Source organism: Cetorhinus maximus, chromosome 9 (genome assembly GCF_964194155.1).
Source record: "Cetorhinus maximus chromosome 9, sCetMax3.hap1.1, whole genome shotgun sequence".
NCBI classification, from domain to species: Eukaryota; Metazoa; Chordata; class Chondrichthyes; order Lamniformes; family Cetorhinidae; genus Cetorhinus; species Cetorhinus maximus.
Genome location: NC_135887.1, coordinates 111,988,512 through 112,014,650, shown reverse-complemented (window position 1 = coordinate 112,014,650; position 26,139 = coordinate 111,988,512). Strand labels below are relative to the sequence as shown.

Sequence of the window (26,139 nt, the reverse complement as noted above, 5' to 3'; positions counted from 1 at the left end):
ATCTCTAGTTTCTCAAATGAATTGGGTTGCTAGGCCACTTCAAGAGGGTAAACTGGAATGTGGAACTGGGAGTCATGTGTAAGCCACACTAGGTGAGGACGGCAGCTTTCCTTTCCTGAGGGACATTCATGAACCAGTTCTATTTTGTATAAATCTGACAGATTTTATGGTCACTTTTCTTTCAGGTAACCAGACACCAAATCACCAGGTTTATCAAATTCAGTTTTTCAATTTATATCAGTGGGATTTGAATTCATGACAAGACCCAGTTCCATAAAGGCTACACTGTCATAACCCTGTATGCAACATGATTACAGATTAAATAAAGCTTAAATATCAATGAATGTTCAAACTATCCCTGTGTTCATTATAAATTCTCACATATTGAAAGCTTTAGTAACATCACACAGGGAAACAATCTGATTAGTTCTTGATGAAGATTAAGAGAGTAAGCTCTTCTGGTCTGGGTACATTTTCCCCCACGTATCCCAGAATTCTGCCCCAGCTTGTTTATACATTAGGGCTCAATATTTATTTTAAACATAAAATACAACATTAGTTTCACTGAATAATTGCAATTTTGGAATCTTGGCTATGAAACTGTATCTGGGAAACTCTTCAATTCTGGAACAGCTCTTTGGTATTTGTGACACAGGCACCTTTGGAAATCTCCAATGCTGGGTTCCACATTAATCGAATTCCACTTATCAGAATGCAACTGCTTAACCTTCGAAGTACTGGCGTTCACCAAGTCCAATTTGATTCTGGACTTTGTAATTCAAGTGCTTTTTATATTTTTTTAATATATAAAGGCTAACAATAATCTTGTAACCAACAAAAATCTTGAAATATCGCTGCATGAATGTTACAACATGACAGTGATTGGCAGTTCAGACCATCGCCTGGCCAGGGCTCCTGTAAATGTAATTGGTGTTGCTCTGGCTGGATTTTAGTCAGGTTCTTGGAGAGAGCCATCTGCCTTCAGGTTACTCTACGTTCCTGTATTTGGTAAACAGATTGTAGAGCACGCGTAGGGTAGACTTCAGGTCACAGTTCACGATATCTGCAAGAGGCAATGCATTGCTTTTGATAAGAGTTTATGATTGCAGTTAGAATCTTCTGTGCCACACGGTTCGGAGAAGGCCATTCAGCCCAGTGTGGCTGTGTGGGCCCTTTTGAAAGAGCTATCCGATTAGTCCCACTCACCCCTGCTCTTTTCCCCCATAGCCTTGCAAATTTTTCCCCTTCAAGCATTTACCCTAGAGCCTTTTGAAGATTTCCACCACCATTTCAGGCAGTGCATTCCCGATCATAGCAATTCACTTTGTAAATCTCACCTCATCTTACCTCTTTCTTTTGCCAATTATCTTAAACTGGAAACAGTTCATTCTTAGCTGCTACTCATAATTCTGAACACCTATATTAAATCTCCCCTTAAGCATTTCATTAATATTTTTTGCACCAAAACAATTGTTAAATTTGGTCAGTATCAAGGGGCTTCCCCTGTGGAACAAGGATTATATTTGCTCTGTCTTCAATTTGCTCATCTTGGCCATTGTGCAAAAGAAAGGCTACAACTCATGTCACTGCTCTTGGACTAGGGCCTCCTGATCCATAGCCCAGTGCATCAAGGACGGAAACTTTGGATTGAATTTAACGGCTGCGGCAAAGGCCCTGTCTACCGGCCAGAGAGCCTGTGGCTATGCTATCACAGCCACAGTGGGATTAACTGCAAATCAGGCTGTCGGGGCTCCCTGGCCTTTGGAGATGAAGTCCCAACCTTCAAGAGCTGCTGTCCAATCAGAAGGCTGGCAGCTCTTCAGCTCCAGCAGTGCCATCGGAGTAGTGGGTCTGCAGGAGGCCCAGGACTAGCACTGGAGGATAGGCAGGGTGGTGCAATTGAGGCCAGTGGTTGTTTGGGGGTGGGGGGGGGTGGTGGCCTTGGGATGTGGGGAAGAGGTGGTGTTGGTTTGGAGGGCAGGGGGTATTATTCCCATGTGAGTGGCCCTTGCCACTGGCACAGCCCCCATTAGGGGCACTGGGTGCCCCATCTACAGGATGACCCCAAGACTACAGGAAGGCTGCCAGGATACACCTGGAGACTGACCAGGAGAGGGAAGGCCAGTTTCTGATAAACAGTCATTAACCCGAGGCATGGGGCAGAATTTCCCGGTTGGCGTGCAGGGGGGGGAATGGGACCCGCACGCCAACACGGGGTGACGTCAGGCAGAACTCTCAATGTCACCCTACGTCATTTCAATTTTCAGGTAGGCGGGGGCGCAGCCAAATCAGCTGTGTGCCCGCCGACCTGTCAATGGCCAACTGAGACCATTTGAAAACTAATTGCAGTACTTAAAGGTCCTGCCCGCCCAACCTTAAGGTTGGTGGGCAGGCCGGGAGCCCTGGCGGGCTTCAGAGAAAGGATGAAACCTCATCCACGGGCGGGATGAGGTTTCATGTATGTTTTTAAAAATTTAATAAAAGTTTAACTGAAAGTGATGGACATGTCCCAACTCACGTGACAGTGTCACATGAGGGGACATGTCAGGAAAATTTTATTTTTCTATTTTTAACTTTTTTTTAAAATTTGGAGCCCATCTCCCTGAGGCAGCACTTAGCCTCAGGGAGATGAATGCTCTTTCGCGCACATGTGCAAAAGAGCACACTCTCGGCTGAGGTATTCCTCCCCCCCCCCCACCCGCTCGCATAGGGAGCGCATAGCGCTTCCTGGTGGATGTCACGCTGGGCGGGCCTTAATTGGCCCGCCCACGTAAAATGGCGGCGCACCCCCAATTGGGGGCGCCGATCGGAGATGCGCCTGCACACGCCCGCTCCTGAACTTCCCGCACGCCCGCTCCTGAACACCCCCCTCCCCCGCCACCCGAACGGGGAGAAAATTCTGCCCAGTAACTCTTGTTTCATTCTGCACAGATACTACCAGGCCTGCTGAATATTTCCATCATTTCCTGTTTTCACTTTGTAACTCAGGTATGGTCAAGGACAGCTTTTATTGTACATGTGATCAAGAGACATCCACAAAACAGCACTTCATCCTGATTTAACAATGCTCTTTTAATGTCGGATTTAAGCTGAAAATCATGTGCTGATTTCTTACTTGCCCTTTCAATATTATTCTAAGAAAAATTCAGAAAATTTCTCTAACACACTTCAGCCTGGACTGATAGCCACTGAGCTTAAGGATGCATTCACTAAACTCTGACCTCTGCACTTGTTTTAAAATTACTTTCAGGATGCGGCCAAGACATTTATTACCCATCCCCCAAATGCCTTGAGTAGGTGGATATTCTTCTTGAATCACCGGTAGCTGTTTTGTTACAGCAGAACGTCTTGCTGAGACATTTCCAAGGGCAGTTACGGCTCAAACCATGTCGGTGCAGGACTGGAGTCACATATAGACCAGGCCAGGTAAGGAAGGCAGGTTTCCTTCCCTAAAGGATGTTAATGAACTAGTTGGGTTTTTTAACGACAATTCGACATGTTTGCAGTCATTTTACTGACACCAGCCTTTCAATTCCAGATTTGAAACTTCTTTTAAAAGACTGAATTCGAGTTCTCATGGTGGGATCATGAACTCAGGTTATTAGTCTAGTGATATAACTCGCTACACTACTGTACCATTAAAACTTCCAATGGGGTATAAAAATAGCAAAGCGACTTCTGGGGAACAAATAAGGGCCATCAGACAGAGAAAGAGGTTCAATGGAGGCTGGCACAGATATGATGGGCTGAATGGCCTCCTTCTGAGCTGCATCATTCTGAGATTCCAACCCTGTAACTGGCACAGGCCATTCAGTGGTTGGGTGCAGAGCTATGTTGGCAGGAGTGTCGAAGAAGCTGGTGTTCCTCCTTTCATGTGTGGGGGTGGTACCTATTGTGATGTTGTATACAGCGTCACTGAACAGGGCAGAGAAAAAGAAAGCAAGGAAAGAAATAGGACTGGGGCAAGAGGAAAGTTTTGTCAAATTTCTCCGTGGTCTCGATAAATGCCAAAGAGCTCATCACCTTTAGAAGTGGAGTGACGGTTATTAATTAGGGTATATGCTTCCTAAAATGCTTCCTAAGCTCCATCCTGGTTCTGAATACAATAGGGCACCATATCCACCTGGCAGTTTATGCAACCTGCCCTCTCAGTTTAACCACCTTTTATTCTGTGCCCAAGCAAAGTCTCAGAGATACATAATGAGAAGACTAATTAGACAATTGAGCTGCTTTAACAGTTAAGTAGAATCATGGAACGATACGGCACAGGACAAGATGGCCATTCAGTTCATTGTACATGCTGGTTCTTTGAAAGAGCTATCCAATTAGTCCCATTCCCTGTTCTTTCCCCAATGCCCTGAAAAATTTCTCCCTTCAAGTATCTATCCAATTCCCTTTTAATATTGAAACTGCTTCCACCACTTTTAGGCAGAGCATTCCAGATCACAACAACTCACTGTGTAAAACAAATACAAAAATACCTGGAAAAACTCAGCAGGTCTGACAGCATCTGCGGAGAGGGACACAGTTGACGTTTCGAGTCTGGATGACCCTTCATCAAAACTAAGACATATAGAAATGAGATGAAATATAGGTTGGAAGAAGGGGGTGGGACAGGAGAGCGTGATAGGGGGCCAGTGATAGGTGGAGGCCAAGAAGAGACTGCCAAACACGTCATAGACAAAAGGACAAAGGAGTGTTGACGATGGTGATATTATCTAAAAGATATGCTAATGGGGACATTGAGACTAGCAAACAGGACAAGCTAGTGGCAGATGGCCCTAGTGTGGGTGGGGTGGAGGGATGGGATTGAAATGGGCTAAAAGGTGGAGATGAAACAATAGATCGAAATAAATTTAAAACTAGGAAGGAAAAGAAAAAATAGTGTGAAAAAAAAATTACAATAAAAAAAAACTATAAATTATTGGAAAAGGGGAGATCAGAAAGGGGGTGGGGATGGAGGAGAGAGTTCATTATCTGAAATTGTTGAACTCAATATTAAGTCCGGAAGATTGTAACGTGCCTAATCGGAAGATGAGGTGCTGTTCCTCCAGTTTGCGTTGAGCTTCACTGGAACATTGCAACAGGCCAAGGATGGACATGTGGGAATGAGAGAGGGGTGGTGTGTTGAAATGGCAAGCGACAGGGAGGCCTGGGTCATGCTTGTGGACAGACCGAAGGTGTTCCGCAAAGCAGTCACCCAGTCTGTGTTTGGTCTCTCCAATGTAGAGGAAACCGCATTGAGAGCAGCGAATGCAGTAGACTAAACTGAGGGAAATGCAAGTGAAGTGCTGCTTCACTTGAAAGGAGTGTTTGGGCCCTTGGACGGTGAGGAGGGGGAAAGTAAAGGGGCAGGTGTTGCAACTTCTGCGGTTGCATGGGAAGGTGCCGTGGGAGGGGGTTGAGGTGTAGGGGGCGATGGTGGAGTGGACCAGGGTGTCCCGGAGGGAACGATCCCTGCGGAATGCCGCCGGGGGGGTGAAGGGAAGATGTGTTTGGTAGTGGCATCATGCTGGAGTTGGCGGAAATGGCGGAGGATGATCCTTTGAACGCGGAGGCTGGCGGGGTGATAAGTGAGGTCAAGGGGGACCCTATCATGGTTCTGGGAGGGAGAGGAAGGTGTGAGGGCGGATGCGCAGGAGATGGGCTGGACACAGTTTGAGGGCCCTGTCAACCACCGTGGGTGGAAAACCTCGGTTAAGGAAGGAAGAAGAAATGTCAGAGGAACTGTTTTGGAAAGCGGCATCATCAGAACAGATGCGACGGAGGCGAAGGAACCCATTAGTTTTAAATTTATTTCGATCTATTGTTTCATCTCCACCTTTTATCCCATTTCGATCCCTTCCCCCCCCACCCCACCCGCACTAGGGCCATCTGCCACTAGCTTGTCCTGTTTGCTACTCTCAATGTCCCCATTAGCACATCCTTGAGATAATATCACCACCGTCAACACTCCTTTGTCCTTTTGTCTATGACATCTTTGGCAGTCTCTTCTTGGCCTCCACCTATCACTGGCCCCCTATCGAGCTCTCCTGTCCCACCTCCTTCTTCCAACTTATATTTCATCTCATTTCTATATGTCTTAGTTCTGATGAAGGGTTATCCAGACTCGAGACGTCAACTGTGTCCCTCTCCACAGATGCTGTCAGACCTGCTGAGTTTTTCCAGGTATTTTTGTTTTTGTTCTAGATTTCCAGTATCCGCAGTATTTTGCTTTTAACTCAGTGTAAATTGTTTTTCTCACGTCTTCGCTGGTTCTCATCAATTCTTTAAATTTGTGAACTGTTTGAGCATTATAATTATAACCAGGTTCAGTGGAGGGTGGATCAGGTCTACATTGCTAATACGATGCATGTAGATTATAAGTCTTGAACACGTCATAAATGATGTACTACGTACCTTCTGATCGAGGCTTTGGTTTTTCTAAACCGCCATCCTGCATCAGTTCAAATGCAAAGGACACATTATGGACCTGTTGAAGAGAGTTAGGAAAACAAAGAAATAGGCAAGCTTTGGTACACAGTAGGTTTTAGTTTCAATCCCATCAATGCAACTAATCTCGGCTGTTCAATCTATTTTAGGTCGCGTTTAAAGCGAATGAGGGATGCTGTGTGTTTAAATAGATATTAAAAGTGAAAGAATTTCACTTTTCAGTGTGTGTTACCTGTGCCCCAAATGATGCTGAATCATACAACAGGCATGTATTTAGGAAGCGTTAGCTCTCTCCAGCATTGATGCTGATCACTGGTGTTTAGCTTGGGTAAATTTCAGGTTCCAGGTCCAAAGAACCCATCATGACTGGCTCTTTTGCTCATTGATTGATTCTGCATCTGTGACACTGCAGAGCCTGATGGAGAATGCGATAGAGTATATACTTTATGCTCTTCTCCAATGGAGTCATCCTAGGTGGATACAATGTTGGAAATTTGTGAGAAGGTTAATCAGCATGGACCAGCATGCCCCTTCAAGGCTCAGGTTAATCGACGTTTGGGCATTAAGGGAATCAAGGGATGGAGCACGGAACTAGAGTTGAGGGAAGATCAGCGGTGATCTTATGAAATGGCGGGGCAGGCTTGAGAGGCTGAATGGCCTATTCCTGTTCCTATTTCTGATGTTCTTAAAACCTATTCCCATTGCCTGTATGGGGGAACAAGGCAACAAGCATTTGTGTTTTGGTTGGACTTGTGGGGGGGGAGGGGGGTGCGGTTTCAGAGCCAGAGAACAAACAGGGAGTGGCTCAAGGCCTTAATTCTGCTCCACATCTTCTTGCATTTAGCACATCACAAAAAGCACAAAAAAGCTGCAACTCTTCAAGCGTTGGTCAGCTTCTTTGCTATTTTTGATGGTGAAACGCATGTGCAATTAATCAAATATTTACCTTGTGTTCAAAGCTGTCTGGGGTGAGAAAGAAGTTGTGCAAAGGTATAAAATAGTTCCCAACGAGCCCCATAAGCAGCACCAGATAGACACCGTCAGCAAACTGTAAAAGAGAGTTTAGTCAAGACATTAACATGCACATGGGTCAGGGAGACACTGAACGATGAACACACATCCCAACATAGGACCACCATCGGCACACAGACCATAACGCTTCAAGGAGATACATCACCTACCATCACTTTCTCAAGGGGATTCTAGGGATGGGCAATAAATGCCAGACTTATGCCCACATCTTGAGAATGTTATTCTGTTAATTGACTGTTTCAAAATCTGGGAATTACTGGACGATAAACACTGTATCCCACTACCTCACCTTGAGTCATTTGACTCAGGAAGAATTCCAAATCTTATAAACAGCCTTGGTTACAGCACACTTGAGGTACTATGTACATAGTACATGCCTGGTCTCCATTATAAAAAAAATAGAGGTACTGGAGAAGGGGAAAAAAAAAATTGGGAGACTAAAACTAACAGGAAAGAATGGAGAGACTGAGGCTCTTTTCTCCAGAGAAGTGAAGACTGGGCATGACCTGATAGAGGTCTTTAATAAAGGGTTGGATAGGGCAAGGTAGAGATGGTGTTTCCACTTGTGGGGGAGACCAAAACCGGGGAAATATAAATCCAATAGAGAATTCAGGAGAAACTTCTTTACCCAGAGAGTGGTGAGAATGGGAGACAGGAATAGAAGGACAAAGTGAGATGAAGTAGGGTGGGAAGAGGGTTGTGTGCAGCATAAACATCGGCATGGGCACTTTGGTCTGAATGGCCTGTTTCTGTACTCTAACTTCTATGTAAAGTGGGGTGACTGAAAATGTTATGATGCAATGGCCCAATTAGATGAGAAGAGGATGGCTGCATGGAAACAGAATCAATGCTATAGCTGTCAATGTGATAAATGTATTGGTTCTGATGAGTTCAAATGCCATATTAGCAAGTTTCCTTTTTTTTAATATTAAATTTGCTGATTTTTGGGCTGGCACCAGAGGAAAAAAAAACAATGTTAGTCATAAAAACCAAACCAATTCCCTCATCTTCCTCAGCAAATTAACCTATCACCCCTGCCCAGTCTGGCCAACACATGACTGAAGTCGACACTCTGGTTGTCACTTAACAATGGGATGGGCAATAGCTACAGAGGACAAAAAACAGAAAAAAAAAAGTCAAAGATTCACCAGAATAACCAATGACACAGTGGAAATGAATGAGAAACATCCATTGACACCAACTCCAGCGAATGGAATGACTTAAAATGAAAAGAACGAACTTGCATTGATGTAGTGTCTTCCTCAATCTCAGGTCATCCCAATTAAGTGTGTCTTGAAGAGGAGTGACTGTGGTAACATTGGGAAATAGTAGCCAATTGACAAGCAGTAAGCTCCCACAAACAATGAAATATATGAGATAAACATTGGCTAGGGCACCAGGTAGAACTCCCCTGCTCTTCAAAACAGTGGCCATGTGATCTTTTACATTCACCTGAGAGGGCAGACTGGACCTCAGTTTAACATCTCATCCACAAGACGACATCAACGTCAGTGTTCACCAGTACAGTGTTGGCTGGGATTATGTGATCAAGTCTCTGCAATGACCCACAACCTTCTGTCTCGGGGCTGGGAGTGAAACCACTCAGGCCTTCACTGCTTGGCTTTGTCCCATAGCTCACAGACTGGAACTGAAATGGGGTTCCTGGCTAATAGCGATGCGAGTTCTGGGGGGGACACGGAGGACAGACTTTGCAAACAGAGGGATTCGTGATGCAGCTCCAAGCAACCGTAGATGTAACCTCCACATCAGCAGCGCCACGTACAGGCAGATCCCACCAGGGCGCTGGAGAGGGGGCTGCAGACAGTGCCAAACGCCAGAGGCTAGGGGGGTTACGGGGTAGTTTGGTGGGGGCGGTGGGGGGGAGGAGGGGGAAGGTTGGAAAAGGATTGAGTGGGAGGTTGGAGGGAAGAATTGAGGGTGGGTCATTGTTGGAGTTTCTTATTTATTAATTACATTTTTCCACTTAATTTGCCCATTTCTCTCTCACCTCAAGCAACAATTAGAATTTAAAAAAAATACTATTTGCACATTTAGTACAAATGATAACAAATATCATATGGAACCTGTAGATAGGCTGTAAATTCAGTGTGTAACCCAATTGTGGATTGGAGCCAGAGAAGTCAGAATGGTAAGGTTCTATTAGCTACAGAGTTGAATTGTTTTGTAAATGTGGTGATTTCTTTGTAGCCACTTTTTTAACATCAGTTGATTGTTCGTTGATTAGTTATCCTGAGAGAATCAGCACTGAACCTCAAATTTCACCATTGCTACAGTCATGCTGCCTACTGCATGCAGGTGTTATGAAAGAAAGACAAAAGCTACATTTATACAGCACCTTTCATGATGTCCCAATCTCTTTACAGCCAATTAAGTATTTTTGCGTTGTAGTCACTGGCATAATGCAGGCAATGTTATCAAATGGAAGGGCAGGCTTGCGGGGCCGAAGGTCCTACTCTTGTTCCTATTACGTATGTTCATATGTCATTCTGGATGGATGAGATACGCTGGGCTAGATGGCCTTTGTCATCCACAATTATCTTAAAAACATAGGGTGGAATCATGGCTGGAGTTTGGTTTATTTTGGTTGCTAATGAAAGTTTACTGGGAGTAGGCTTTGTGGGGTGAAACTGTCAGGACAGGGGTGCATAGTGGGCTCATACTGAATCAGTAACCTGTTTTACACTGCACACGATTCTCAAGAATCCTTTCCATTGACTTCAATCTTGTCCTTTTATCTACATACCTATTATCCTACTCTATCTTAGTGCTTTTTGAAGTTTTTTTGAGGTATTGAAATATAAAATTGTACTGCATAGTAGATACTGAAAATATATTGTAGCAAGAAGCAGAAATCAGCAAAATCTTCAGACTTGCTGATGAAGAAAATACAGATACAATTGTGAACCAGTCTCTGCCCTCTGGCCTCTTAAAAGTTTGTCACACAGAGACACCTGAGGGCTCCAGCACTTCCCACTGACAGTGAAGACCTATGTTGTTCAATCTTTCCACATTGTTGCTCCAGAGTCATTTGATCTTTCTATCCTGTGTGATTACTGATAAAAACAGAATCCGATTACACCCCTTGTATGAAATAATTACATTGAATGATATCATGCACCCAGGCAGAAGAAAGTCATCTTCTACTTCTATAGAATGGAAAAGATCTTGTGCAGTTTATCTGGATTGTAAATATTGAATCTTTCCCCAAATATGAATTTACTGTCACCGTGTCCATGTGGTGCAATGTGCAGATCATGTCGGTGAGGGCTGAGGCAGTCACTGAAATCAGTGTTATCGTCTGTGCAGTGAGATAAAACATGGGATATAATTAACAATATTGCACAATGCTGTTAAAGTAAAATTTATACTCTGTTTGTTTAATAGTTGTGCTGGGATCACCTATAGGGCGCACACAAACTAACACCGCATTATATCGTTGTTGCTGTTAATATTAATGACCCATGCTGCATATATATCAAATATTAGTAATCAGATGCGTTATCATTTTACTAGGACCTTTCTGTGATTGATTGGTGAATTTTGAAAGGGGTAAACATATCATGCATGATCGAGGGGGAGGGTTGAAGTGGGGAAAGGAGAATAAGGGGCCCAGAAACAGGGGAAGCTCCAGGGCCAATGATTTTTCTCCCTGCCTCTGGATCCCATGGTAACCATGTTCTATGTCCCATCAGAGGTGATGGATTTTGCCAGAAGGCATTGCTTCTGTCAATAAAGGAACTAGAGGAGGCCATTTGGCCCCTTGAGCCCATGCCAGCATCCAATATCTCTTCTGTGTAACCTCCTGCTCTACCGCGATCTGTCCTATGAGTTCAAAATTCCACTTACCTGTGTCTCTAGTTCTGTAACTTCCAGGTTTAATTTGTTCAGGTGTTTATTTACAAATGTGATCAGGGTCTGCAGATAGAAAACAAAGAGTTTCAAAACAGGTAGTTCCATTCACTCTGTTTTAACCCCATCAGCACACTGGAGGCATCTGTCAGTATGATGCGATTTACTGAGTACTGATGCACAACATGACCCCAGCCTCTAATGCTGTTCCATACAGGAGATGAACAGGACTGGCAAAGACATAGGAACCCAGTGTTTCCCAGGCAGCATATCTGTGGCCGTATCAATATCTATCCCCCATCTGATACTTAAAAACCAATGACCTGGTCAATATCATATTGCTGTTCATGGGATCTTGCTGTGCACAAAATTTTCATTATGTTTGCCTACACTACAATTGCGACTATGCTTCAAAAGTATTTAGTTGACTGTAAAATCACTTTGGGACATCCCGAGGTCAAAAGGTGCACTATCAACACAAGTTTTTAAAAAAAAAAATAACAGCCCAGTTCAGGAACTTATAAAAAATTCATTTTCGGAATGTGGCACCGCTGGCAAGGGTGGCATTTATTGCCCTGTTGCCCTTAGGTGGTTGTGGTGAGCCATCTTCTTGAACCCCTAATGGCAGGTTTACTGCAGCTGAAAGGCTTACTGGGTCACTTCTGTGAAGAGTCAACCACATTGCTGTGGGTCCTGAATCACATGTAGAGCCAGATCAGGCCAGGATTTCAGGTTAGGACATTCACGAATCAGCTAGTTTTTATAATGAGCTGACAGCTTCGTATTCATTTCTACCGATCCCTGCTTTTTATTTCCAGATTTAAAACAAAAACTGAATTTAAATTTTCAAACTGCAAAGGTGGGATTTGAACTCACATTTTCTTGGATTATTAGTCTCCTAACCTAATCCGCTATGCTGCCAGAAGTCTTATTAAAACCTGTATTGGGGATGAAAGACTCACTCAAATCCTTAATTTTAGTGCTATAGCACTGAGGGCACTGTTATCTGGTTAGGGAGAAGGAAGATCCACTCATTAACAAGCTCAGCTCAAAAGATGGGGCGTGTCTGCATATGGATGTACGCATGAGCATGTGCATTTATCCACGTGTGCATGAGCACTTGCGCACTAGTGTCTGCATGAGTGCATGTGTGTGCACGCGCATGTATAGAGAATGATTGAGCATTCGCACAGGCATCTGCTTGCATGTGTGCGTGCATGAGCATGTGTGTGCTTGTCTACATCAGATGGGAGTAGGATCAAGCTCAGTGGCTTTGATACAATTGCCTGTCAAAACTGTCTGTTGAACTCCGCTTGCATCAAAATTCAAATGGGCCAAATCAGCAAGTGAGAAGTACACAGATAAATAGGACTGAATTCTCTGGGATTCAAGAGCCTGATTTCCACATTTGCACCTGCATCCCACCCTTCGATTGCCTATGGGAGTCTGAGCACTGGCATGAAAATAAAAGACCTGCATCCATTGCGTACATTCACCAAATTATTTAATAGTACATTTTGTTCAGCGAGTAATCTGCACCAGCCCTTCGTGTGTTTATAAATCAGATTCTAAAGTCACAATGGTTCACAGAACAAACAGGCAAAATGATATCAAACCTTTTTGACGACATTGAGTTTGTCTGGCGCATGATCAAATAGAGTGTCAAAGGCATCCCGTTCTGAAAGAAATTGAATAGAGTTACACATGGGGAGTGCAGGCAGGATTATAAAATCATGGAACAAAGAAAACTCCCTTTTGTAACTGAAACATTCGACAACGACTCAAGGCACTTCACAGAAGCATAAATTAGACAGAATCTGGCACCGAAATGGAAAAGGAGACATTAGGGCAGGTGACCAAACACTTGGGTGTACCTACACCACATGGACTGCAGCGGCTCGAGAAGGCGACTCACCACCACCACCTTCTCAAGGGGAATTACGGATGGGCAATAAATACTGGCCTAGCCAGTGACACCCACATGCTATTAAAGAATTGAAAAAAACTTGGTAAAGAGGTAGGTTTTAGGTGTATCTTATAGATGGCAGGAGAGGTCGAGAGGCAGAGGGGTTTAGGGAGGAAATTCCAGAGCTTTGAAGTGCTTCTTCACATCACCCTGAACAGCCTTTTACCATTTTAAGCACCTCAATTAGATCACCCTTCAACCTTCTAAAATCTGATATAGGACTTCCTCCAAGTGTATGAACAGGACTAGCACACCACCCCAGGCATTGGTCACAAATAGCATCGTCTTTGAAGTGAAGCTGAGAGGCAGGATTTCCTGACCTCCGATTTTTTCTTCCATATGAGGCAGGGAATGGGTGGGGATTGTACTCTTGCCACATCCCCAGCATTGTGGCAAAGCAACTCAAAAAGTGACAAACATGATAAAGAGTAGGAAACAATTATACACAATTAACCAGCATGCAAAGCCCAAACACCATTCAGAAATTCATGGAACACTTACCATGTCTCCCTGACAAAGCCCTGTGATTAAACACAAACCATATATTAGAAATTAGGCACAGAATAATTATTCTGCAGACTTCATAAAGTGGAAGTTCCAAAACACACACAAGCCTAACTTGGATCTATATCACCAGGCCTTCATCATTGTTCGGTCAAAATCCTAGAACTCCCCAACAGGACCGTGAATGTACCTACACAACATGGGCTGCGACGGTGCACCACCCCGTTCTCATGAGGGCAACCAGATGAGATCGGTCATGTCATTGAGGCAAGGATACAGGGTTAACACTTGAAGGACAGCATCTCCAACAATGCAGTGTGTTACGATCCCCATAGAGATCGATAACTTTTACAAAGATATTTGAATTTCCAGTGGCTGACTGGAAGGATCACACGACAGGATTTAAAGTTTTAAGACTTTTACTAACTAAAAGCAAAATTATCTAATCATTAAGTCGGCAACTTATACCCTAAACTGAAGAAAAGATCCCCCATTTAACTTTTAAAATGACCAAAAATTCCCCTCCATGGTTATACTTTATATTGCTCCTTAAGTGGACACATCATTCTCCAGGAAGCAATCCAAAGCTATTCTTAGCTAACAATAGTTTGCCTTCTTTTACTTTTTCCAGATAATTTCTAATCCCAGTAATGACTTTCATGGCGAGGATTAACCTGGCGATTCTTCCCTCTAGCCAAAGCTAGGTGAATCTTCCAGCCTCGTTTAAATCCTCACGAATTTTCTCTCTTCAATCTGAGCAAGAACGCCGACCCACATTCTGCACAATGCACAAGAGAGACTCTATTGCTCTGCTCACGCTCTCTCAAATTCTTATATACTGACCCGTTTTTGTCAGGTTCAGTGATATCTGAGAAAACTCTAAGGTGATACTAGAATGGCTTGTTATGAACTCATGCTCTGTCAAAGCCCATCTCCATGGCAATGTGAATCACATGGGTCTTGTATCCAGGTAGAATTGCTGATTAACTATCTTCTAAACCCCCAACTCCATTCTATCTTGGAATTAAATAGATAAATTAAACATTATCATTTATAAAGACCGACATTCCTAACACCTCCCTTTGAGACTTGGAGACTAAAAGTTTATCCACCGTCTGCACAGCTGTTCTGGTCATTGTTGAAGGAATATCTTGTACCTTCTTCCCAATAAGGCAACCTGGGCCCCTTTAACCACCAAGTCACACAAGCTTGTTGTCAGGCAGAATTTAGAACAGGTCACATGACTTCATTCATTCTGCCATTTTATCGTAAATTGAAGAGACAGTCCTAAAATATAACAATCATACAAAGTTCACATTTGTAGCAAGCACACCCTCAATATTGCACTGGACCCACAGCTCAAGAGATGAAAGTCTGGGGAAAAGTGGAAGAGAAAATAAAAGCGCAAAGAGGTAACTGGGACCAGTGGTGAATGGAAACTAGACTAAAACTATACCCATTCAAAATCTAGACTATGCCTTCCATTGAGTATAAAAGGGCTGAAATGCAACCAATGGAACAAAAACATTTTTAAAGGCTGATTAAGATGAAACAAGTTAAAGCATTGGATGCACCAGCAAAATTACTTATTTTTGTAAAATATTCAGTGAATGGTTGAGAAGAGATGGAATGCAATCAGCTCCTTACTCCATATGAATCCAAGTGCTGTGGCTTGGCTTGGCCTGAAAATTTCAAAACTGAGATCAATAGGCTTCTGTTGGGTAAGGGTTTTATGTTAATGTGGGTAGGAGTCCTGCTTCAGGTTCAGAAGGTTGTGATTCAAACCCATTTCAGAGATTTGAGCTCAAATTTCAGTCTGACACACTCAGCGCAGTACTGAGGGAGTGCTGCACCATCGGAGGTGTCATCTTTCAGATGAAACGTTAAATTGAGGACCGTCTGCTTTCTTAGGTTGATGTAAAAGATCCCGTGGCAACTTGTGTGAAAATTCACTGCCACATTTCTGACAACAGTGACATGACTTCAAAAAATATTTCATAGGCTGTAAAGTACATTGGGATATGCTGAAATTGTGAAAGGTGCTCTATAAATTCGTGTTTATTTCCTATGGAACCAATGCAAGTGAAGAGAGTCAAGATATAGGTCAGAATCAACCTTTCCCATTGGAGGTGGGATCATGGCAGGCAATAAGGCAAGCTGTCAAAAATTGGTTTCACGCCAGAGTGAAATTACAGTGGGATCATCCTATGGTGCCAGCCATGGAGGACTGCGGATCCCTCTGGAGGCCAACGTGAACCCGATTTGCATCCTGCTGATGGGATGCAAAGTAAGGCCCAACAGGAATCATCTCCCACAACAAATTTACCGTTATGCTGGCAGGAAAACACACTGGCCCAGAACACGTCTGGACAAGCATGACATGTAGGGCCTTGCTCAGATCGTGGATATCCAAGATGATGATGCTGGGGCCCTAGAGCTACTGGACCCTGGAGAGAAACAGGCATCCTCATGCACATGGCTCCGCTGCAAAGCAGCTCTTGCCTGGTGGGGGTCTCCACGCAGCAGCTTTGCTGAGGCTTCAGATCTTCACAGACTTCACTATGGACTCGCACCATCTTCAATGGTCTCCATTCATGTTTGGGAAACCACAGGCTTCGCCATTGGCTGGTATGGATGATCGGTGGGTGGGGGGAAAGAGAGAAAGGTCTAGTTGTGAGTGGGAAGGGATGGTGTACCGGGGCGGGGGGGTGGTGAGGTTGGGGACAAAGGCGTCGGGAATGAAGGTGTCGGGGAGGTGAGGTTGAAAAGGGCAGGGGGGGGTGGGGGGGAGAGAAGGAGGGTGTCCGGAGGGGGGTGTGTAGGGGTGGAGGTTGGTGTTGGGGGGAGGTAAGTTTAAAGGGAGGGAGTTCATGGTGGGGGTGGGGGGGGGAATGTGTCCAGTGGAAGGAAGGTGTTGGAAGGAGCAAAGAGAGGGGTCAGTGGAGTCAATTAATGCCTTCTGGGGCGTGAACTCAGGGTGGGCATAGGAGGGAATGGTGAGTGTGAGAGGGGACAGCGGGAGCCGGTGGGAGGGTGAGGGTGCGTCAATACCAGTAGAAGGGGCCGGCCGCAAGGGTGGTTTGTGGGGACACGGAGCTAAACATGGACCCTGGGGGTGGGATGGAGGAGGAGGTGGTGGTCGGGGACATCAACATGGATGGGGGTGGGATTTTCAGGAAGGTAGGGAATAAGCACATTCACCTGGACATCCTAGAATGACAAGGGCTTGAGCTTTAGGATAACGTTGGGGAGGTTGGAGGTGATGCCAGGGGGAATGTGACGGGGGAAAAGGACGGGAGTAACTGGGGGTGGGGAAAGGACAGGGGAGCTGATCAGAAACTTGACAACTACCATGTTTCTCAAATCGAAAGTGAGCGAAGCCTCGTGTTGGGTGGGCACAGGTGCTGCATGGGAGTACGATCAGTGGGTGGACAGAGATGGAGGTCAGCTCAGGTGGACAAGTTAAAGAGAACCCCAGCAGGCAACACTGAAAATGCTCGGGATAGTGAGAGGAGTGTGATTGATGAATGCTCCTCCGGTGAGGGAGAATGTTTGCACAAGGCTCTGCCACACACACACACACATTTCTCCCTCCAGGATCACCTGTGGTCTGGCTGCGTGCAGCTGAACTGCGAGTGGGTGTTGGGGGTGGGGTGGGCGTGGTGATGTAGGGGGAGGGCTCGCTAAGCCTGTAAATGAAGAAGATAATATTACACATTGTTCAGTGAAAGCAAATTTATTTTCAGATTATAAAGTGACCAAATGTATTCACCCGTGCAACCACTCGTGATCAGAATTTCTAACTTTTCTCAGCCTACCACTTCTTCCTGGTGCTGCCCTGACATCCGCAGCAGGTGTGGTGACAGCCTGTGCAACGGTTGGTCCTGTTGCCTCTGATGACTTCGGCGTGCGTCGTCTGGGAGAGCCGAGGCCTTGAGGGCCCCAGTTTGCTTTGGACGTCCTCCTGTGGGCCAGCTGATCCCTCTAAGGTGACAGACGACGAGGTTGAGTGGGGGGGTCATGGGGAAAGGGAACTCGGAGAGAGCAGACAGCCCTGAGATTCCTGAGTAGATGACCCAGGTGTCCAGCTGCCGCTCCTCCTCAGTTTTGAGTGCCCAAGGGCCCCAGCCTGACTCCTTGAGGGGAAGCAGCGCCTGTAGAGGGCCGGCGAGGTGCCTGGTTTCCTTCTCGCGTTGCCATTGCAGGAACTCATCCATGGCTCCCGCGATGGAGTGCAGGTCTGCTCACATCTCTGTGTTCTGCTGGACCAGGTTCTCCATGGTGTCCTGCCATCCTTCCCATGGAGAACTCCATGTGCGCACATATGGGCACCACTTCATTGGAGAGCAGGCGGAGCCACTCCTCCGACTTGCGTGCCACTCTGCTGAGGGCTTCCAACAGCTCTGTGTGATTTTCCCCCGCCTTCTGTTTACTCTCCACGATGAGTTGGAAAGCCAAACCCAGAGGCTCGCCATCTGACTCGCACCTCTCAGATTCCTCTTCCCCAGCAGCCCTCCGATTGCTGGGGAGCTCGACCAAAACTCCCTCCTCCTGTTGCAGACATGTGTCCTTGCAGTGACCACCAGTTTACGAACCTGAAACTGCTCTAGATCTAGGTCCCACTGAGGTGTGTGTCTCTGCATTGGTGGAGGGTGTGGGGAAGCACTGTGATGGGTCTTCCCTTCCAGGTTGCTTATTTCCAGCTCTTCAATGGAGAAGATGTCCTCTTGGTGGGAGGTGAGAACCTGGATGGAGCTGAGGGACTGGCTGGCTGAGGGCGTCAGTCACTTGGCAGAGCTCCCTGTGAACCAAAGTAGAGATAATTAATGCAGGGCGGCAGAGTCTAAAACAGGAGAGAGAGCACTCTCAGTTGCGTTGAGGAGGAGGAGGATCTGGGGCAGGATCCACACATGGGTGTTCACTGCCAACCTCTCCGTTGCAACAGGCATGGCCCACATCCTCACCAGTCAGCATGACGGCACGCTCCTCAGAGCGAGTGGCCTAATGTGGGCCAATCCACCCCCGGTCTGGGACCTCTCCCTGCTGTTGTGAGTCAGCTTCTCCTGCATGAAAACAGATGGAGAGAGTGTGAGCAGGGCACATGGCACTGCGTGGCACGTTTGTGTGGTGAGCGGAGACATGGACAGGTGAGGACTCGAGCTCCAGAGGATATGAGCCTGTTGGAGATGTGAGGGTGTGTAAGAGAGTTAGTGGTGTTGCCCTTGAGGTTTGAGATCCCTGTGGATGTGTGATGGGTTTGTGAGTCTGAGAGTTTATAGTGAGGAGGTGGTTGACTTATCCTGGCAGAACAGATGAGATCATTCGTCCTTTTCCTGCACTGGAAGGCTGACCTCCTCTGTTCTCCCATGTCGCTGACTGCCGCTGCCACCGCCCCCTAGTCTGGATTGGTGACTTTGGTGGACCTCCTGCAGCCAGAGTGGGGGTAGAGGACATTGCGGCAGCCCCCACTGCATCCAGCAGGTGTCCCAGAGCGGCATAACTAAATTTGGGGGCTGCTGTCTTCTTTCCTTTTGGGGCCGTTGGTCACCTGGAGCAGTCCTGGTCTATAGACTTTAGGCTGCGCTCTGGTATGCTTTAAATATGGCACCTGGAGCAAGGAAGCGCTGAGGTCATGGCGTGGTAGGCAAATCCAAGCACACCCACCAGCAATCTGGTGTGTTCCCCGTGAATGCATTAGTAATGATGCGGGACAAGCCAGGAAGGGGACGGTATGGCGCGAAAATCTGCCATTGCGGTTGGCAGGTGTAACGTCTTTTATCAAGCCCGCTACCACACTTAGTGCAAATCTGGGACAATTCCACCTATAGACCAGCTGATGATTTAATTGAACAGCAGAACAGGCTCAAGTGGCTCAAATGTTTCGCTCCTGTCCCTACAATGGGTGCAACACCTACAGACAGTCTACATATGGACTACGCTCATACATGTCTATCCTCTCCAATATTAAAAAGGGAGGTGACCTGTCTGTTACAAGTGAGGGAGAGGATCTGAGGTGCCATCAGTAGGCTTGCCATGCCCATTTTGAGGTGGGGTATGGTTATTAGCCACCATGTATTTCAACTGAAGTAAACTGCCGTTGAACTGCCATGCCTGAGGCAGCTTTAAATTACCTTCGAGGATATCACAGCTGGATGAATCTTGGAACAGGGCCACACAACACAGGAGGAAACCATTCAGCTCACCGTGCCTGTGCCAGCAATTTGAAAGTTCCATTTCCCTGCTCTTGCTTCATCGCCCTGCAAATTTTCCTTTTGCAAGTTTTTATCCAATTCTCCCCATTATTTACTCCATCAAAACCCTCCCTAATTTTGAACACCTCTATTAAATCTCCCTTTCGACTTCTTTTCTCATTCTTGCATGGGGCATGGGCACCACCGGCTAGGGGAGGCCAGCATCTGTTTCCCATCGCTAATTACCCTGGATGCTGATTTTTGTGCCCGCCCACGTACCGTGTCATGGGGGTGGGCTCTGGGAGTTGGTAGGAAGGTGGTGGGGTGGACACTCGTTCTATTTTAAGTGCCCGCCGAAAACACATGCAGCCAGGCACGTAAAATCCAGCCCTCCGCATCGGAGGCGGAGGAAGTGAATTTTTAAAAGGTGGTGGATGGGGTGCCTTTCAAACAGGCTGCGCTCACCCAGGCAAGTGGAGAGTATTCCATCACACTCCTGACTTGTGCCTTGTAGACAGTGGGCAGGCTTTGTGGAGTCAGGAGTTGAGTTACTCGCCACAGAAATCCCAGCTTCTGACCTGCTGCTCTTGTAGCCACAGTATTTATATGGCCGGGCCCAATTCAGTTTCTGGTCAATGGTAACCCCCATTATGATGTTGATAGTATTTTAAAGTGGAACAATCCCAGCTTCTCGAAGTCTAAATGAACAGGTTACAATGGTGATGTATCTGGCTAATGTCAACTAGCAGCACTAAACACACATCTTAGAGATATATCGCAATTCCTTCCTCATCTGTGAGTCATGATCCTGGAACTCCCTCCCTAACAGCACTGCAGATGTACCTACACCACGCAGGCTGCAGCGGTTCAAGCTGGCAGCTCACCACCAAATTCTTTCCCCGGGCTTGGGGTTTATGCTGGCTCAAGCCAGTGAAAGAAAAATCAAGAGCAAGCTCCACATCTTAATTCAACGCAACTAATTTGCGGGGAGAACGTGCAGCCCCTTTTGTGACTGTACGGTGAGACAGGGGTGGGGAGGAAGCAAGCGGAAAGGCAGCCTAAAAATACCCTGCTGCAGTGCTCCTGGGACAACTTTTCTGGGAATTACTGAAAACCTTTCAAAACATCCATTCTCAGCAGCTTTCCTTTCGGAGGGGGTTTTGATTTACTGTGAGATTTTGAATACTGGCAGCTCTATTTTCCTTGGCTATTGCAGAAACTGCTGAGCTCCTCACACAGTTAACAAAACACAGATTAACAATCAAATTTCAAACTCCTACATCTGTGTTCGATTATAGGACGACCGAAGAACAACTGCATTTACATACTCAGTATTGCCAGTGATTTCTTCTTGGATATGTCGAGACTGCAGAATTCCCTCTCTTTTCTGTGGGAAAGAAATACTTTATTTTAAAAAATGAGTCCTTGAAGCAATCAGCTGTTTTTTTCTTTGTTTCCATACAGATAGCTATGGAAATTAAATTGAAACTTGGTTATCCTGTAAAGCACGGAGTTAACCCTAATCTACACTGCCTTTAACACCAGACCATTCCAATGCACTCTCGTCATTCACCCAGTTAAACTTCAGCTCGTCCAAAACTCTGCTGTCCATAACTCACACCAAGTTCCATTCACCCATCACCTACATTGACCTACGTTGGTTTCTGACCCGGCAACACTTCGATTTTAAAACTCTCATCCTCATTTTCCAATCTGCCCGTGGTTAATCCTTCACTATCTCTGTAACCCCCTTCAGCCCTACATCCCCCCAAGTATGCAGTGATGCCCCCACCTCCATCCACCACCCCCCCATCCCCCAGAGATTGGTTTACTTGTCATGTATAAATGATCTGGACTTGGGTAATGTTGTATGATGTTGTGCATGTCACAATAGTGTAAAAGTGCTGAGCAGAGCAAGGGTTAATGTGGGCTGGAGAATAGCTCCACCCACGATATGATGAAGAGTCACATGGTAATAGACTAAGAGAACACTCTAGAAGCAGCCTACCTGCATGACAGCAGCACCAAGCATGACATTAACTGGGATCTGTACATAGTTAAAGATTAACAATAAATGGTTTACATTTTAATATACAAGCCTCACGATCTCATCACTGAGACATCAAACAAACTCATAGCACAATATGGTGTGATATGAAAGGCAGCATTTTAAATGATGAACCCAGAACAGAATCCCAAGATATGAAAAACTAAAAGCAGCTGACGCCAGACTAGGGAGATGTACACCGAAGAAGAAAAATTAAAGAAACAATTGAAGAAGCTTCGCTACAGACTTAGAAGTTGAGGAGTCCACCAGAGTGAGTGGAAGTCCATTGCGAGACCTGAAGTGACGCAGAGTTAAAAAAGAAAAAAGCCTGGTCCAATCACAAGACAAGTGAGAAAATCTGCAAAAAAAAAAACCTGCAGGACCCTGAGTGACACAGAGTCAAAGAACCTGGTCAGTGCACAAGATGGTGAGCAAAATTACAAAAAAGCTGCACTTACATTGTAGAGTAGGTGGTGGCCTCAGCAGATTACAGAAGCTGGAAGCCAGCTACAAGTTAAAAAAAAAACCTGCAATAAAAGGCAGACAGCAGAGAAAAAACTGCAGAGTGAGAAAGAGAAACCTGCAGAGCACAGTAAAATGAAAAGGGAAAAGCCTGCAGAGTTTAAGAGAAAGGGGACTCTTTTCAGTCTGGTCTCTGGTTTCTTGTAGAGGAAGGAATTGCTGCTGTTTTAAAATTTCCTGCAGAGTTTTTTTTAAAAAAAGGAAAAAAACCCTGCAGAGTTTGGAAAAGGAATCCCCTTTCAGCTGGGTCCCCAGGCTTCTTGTTAAAGAAAAAAAACTGAGAGTTGGCAGTCTTGAAAGTTTAAAAGTTAAAACAAAACCTACAGAAAAAAAGTTTATTTATTTTAAAAAGACAAAGCAGCTTATTGCTGGGGGGGGGGGTGGGGGTGGGGGGGGTGGGGTGGGGGGGCAAAATTCAAAAAGCACGGGAATCGCAAAGAAAACTGACAGCTGCAGACAGCCTGAATTTTTAAAAAAACTGCACAGATGGCCATTTTAATTCTTGGCCCCTTTAAGGCTATGAACAGAAAATTAAAAGAGCCAGACATATTTTGGTTAAGGGAAGGGCTAAACCAGACCAATGAGTGAGAGTCTTAGAGAAGACAATTTTTAATTTACAGGATTAAATAAGGAATCAGAAGAAGGACAAGTTTTTATTCCTGTTTGGTCCATCTGCTTGTACTCCATGGTCAACGTATGGATCAATAATCAATAACATTTGCTCAGATATTAAAAGGCTTTGATAGATATTTTAAGCTCCAAGTTGTCGAGCGCGCAGACCCTGGAAGGTCTAGCACTCTCCCAATAAACTGCCAAGGGCAACAAGAAACCCCAGAGAGACGACGACTCCCAATAAAGTGCAGAGGGCAACAAAAGACCCTAGGGTGAGGGAGACAGAAGACCCCTGAGCAATGGGGACAATATTCAAGTAAACCACAAGATGGTTGCCGACCATGTCAGTGCAATAAAATGCACGAGCCGAAGAGTTTAGTGCAGAAGAAAAAAATGGCTGAGAAGCAGCCAAAAGGCTTAAAATAAAGTTTTTTGAAAATGAAGCTGTTCTACGGGAAAATATTCACATCAGAGCTGAGCTGGAAGATTTGAAGCTCAAGATTCAAGCTGAGTATATACCTCTGAAAACGCACGGTAAACTGAAGTCTTCAAAGAACCAAGCTGTTTGGGGTCTGAACAATCAAATTTCAGAGATGACACAAAAGGTAGCAGGAGGAAATAACCAATTCCACTGTTGACAAATCAAAGCAGGAGTTGGGAAAACTCAACCAGATGTACAGCCAGGCAAAACAGCAGGCAGGCAAAGAAGTTGTATCACTGAAAGACTCCTCAAAGAATCAATATGTAGCCAGGGGAAAACATGAGGAGCTAAAAAGGATGTTGAATATTACTTCAGAAAAAGCTGCGTTGGAACTATCAGGAGCAACAAGATGATGAATTGAAGTCCAGAGTGAGTTGGGAAGATGTCAACAAGAAAATAAACAATTGAAAGAAACAGTTGCTTGCCCTTCAAGATCAGATGCAAAAGGAATGCATAACCATTCAGCAATATGAAGAAATGAAGATGGTCTTAAACAGAAGAATGGAAGAACAGCAGAAGAAACTTGAGAGACTCTGTTGAATTATAGGAAATGAAGCATGCAAGCTTCGCAAAGAAAAGAAAAGCCAGTTGAAAGATCTTCACATGTTTCAAGAATGCCCTAGGACAAAGTTTATTCTTCTGGAAAGTTACGAAGAATAAATTAAAGAACCAGTTCTCAGGGAATACTCAGCAATGTCCAATATTCCAGGAGAAAGCCAAAAGCTACAAGAAACAGACTGAAGAGCTGAAGAAGCAGATGAAAATGAGGAGGCATTGAAAGGAAAAGCCATTGGCCATTCCAAGCTGCGAGCGGATAATGAAGCCATGAGTAGCACAATTACAGAACTGAGTCAACACTTCACCGGAGACAGGCCTGGCCTGAAACCAAAATGAAAGACCAGGACAAAGTTCTGTTGCAGAGGAAGAAAAGACAGAAATAAAATTAGAAAATGTAAATCTGACACTGAAGGAACTAGGAAGGAGGAAAAGCTGAGCTTAATGAAAAGATTCATAAGCTTGCAAAATGATCTGAAAATAAAACAACAAACAAATGTTTGGCTGAGATTGTGAAACAAGTGGAAATGAAGGTTCCATTTGTGAAACGTATACAGTCTACCTGCATGGCAGCAGCACCATGCATGACATTAACTGGGATCTGTACATAGTTAAAGATTAGCAATAAATGGCTCATGTTTAAACATACAAGACTCAAGATCTCATCATTGCGACATCAAACAAATCCAGAGAATTTTGAGGTTTGAGGATGATGCAAAATGTGACAATGTAGCAAATAGCAAACAGGATAGTAATAGACTTCAGGAGGACACAGAGAGGCTGGTGAAATTGGCAGACACATGGCAGATGCAATTTAATGTGGATAAGTGTGAAGTGATGCACTTTGGGAGAAACATAGAAAGGCAGCATAATCTAAATAGTACTACTGTGTGAGGGGTGGGGTGCAAGAACAGAAGGACCTGGACTGTATATTCACAAACCCTTGAAGGTGGCAGGGCAAGTAATTAAGATGGTTCAGAAATAGCCTAGGGTTTTGTAAGTAAGGGCACTGAATACAAAGGAGGCACACTGAACCTTTACATATAATGGTTAGGCATCAGCTAGAGTAGTGTGTGCAATTTTGGGCACCACAGTTTAGCAAGAAGGTGCAGAGGATATTTACTAGAATGATCCAGGGATGAGGTACTTCTGTTACATGGAGAGACTGGAGAAGCTGGGGCTGTTCTCCTTAGAGCAGAGAATGCCAAGGCGAGACCTTAACAGAAGTATTAAAAATGTGTGCTTTTGATAGAGCATCTGGGGCAAATGGGTCAGTGGCCAGACATCAGAGATTGAAAATTGGAACTAGAGGGAAAATAGGGAGAAATCTTCTCTTGGCAGGGGTTGGTGAGATCTGAGTGCACTACCTGAAAAGAAATAGGCCCCATAGAAATTTTTGAAAGGCAATTGGACATGCAGGAGGATGAATCTGCAGGGTTATGGGGAAAAAGCTGGGGAGTGGGACTAATTGGATAGCTCTTTCAAAAGAGACAGCACGGGCCTGCTCTGTGCTGCAAGATTCTATCATTCTATCTCTGCGTTTCTCCAATTCTGGCCTCTTGGTCATCCTGCATTTCCTTGGTGGTCATGCCATCAGCTGCTTGGACCCTAAGCTCTGGGATTCCTTCCCTAAACCTCTCCTCCTCTCTCTCCTCCTTTAAGACACTCTTTAAAACCTACCTCTTCACTCAAACCTTTGGCCACCTGTCCAAATATTTCCTTTTGTGGTTTGGTGTCAAATTTTGTTTTTTATGTTTAATGCCCTGTAAAGTGCTTTCAGATGTTTTACTACGTTAAAGACACTATATAAATTCAACTTGCTGACATTAAGTGTTATCGATAAGTTATTTTCATTTAAGCCTTTGCCTTTGATACACACTTTCACTGATCCAGTATAAATGCATTAAAATATATACGTCGCAGTGCT

The 26,139-nt window shown here is 45.0% G+C and overlaps 1 protein-coding gene across 2 annotated transcripts in view; it reads right to left on the bottom strand.

Moving 5' to 3' along the window:
• Nucleotides 1–209: 209 nt before the first annotated feature.
• The window catches only part of parvaa (parvin, alpha a), a 102,179-nt gene continuing 76,249 nt past the window's right edge, over nt 210–26,139 (bottom strand). For both annotated transcript variants that reach the window (XM_078549372.1, XM_078549373.1), the window contains exons 7-13: nt 21,324–21,382; nt 13,802–13,821; nt 12,951–13,012; nt 11,332–11,400; nt 7,379–7,480; nt 6,400–6,472; nt 210–1,063 (exon numbers count right to left, since the gene is read on the bottom strand). In XM_078549372.1, coding sequence (XP_078405498.1) covers nt 987–1,063; nt 6,400–6,472; nt 7,379–7,480; nt 11,332–11,400; nt 12,951–13,012; nt 13,802–13,821; nt 21,324–21,382 — 462 coding nt within the window. In that variant the 3' untranslated portion in view covers nt 210–986. The remainder of the gene's footprint in view (nt 1,064–6,399; nt 6,473–7,378; nt 7,481–11,331; nt 11,401–12,950; nt 13,013–13,801; nt 13,822–21,323; nt 21,383–26,139) is intronic.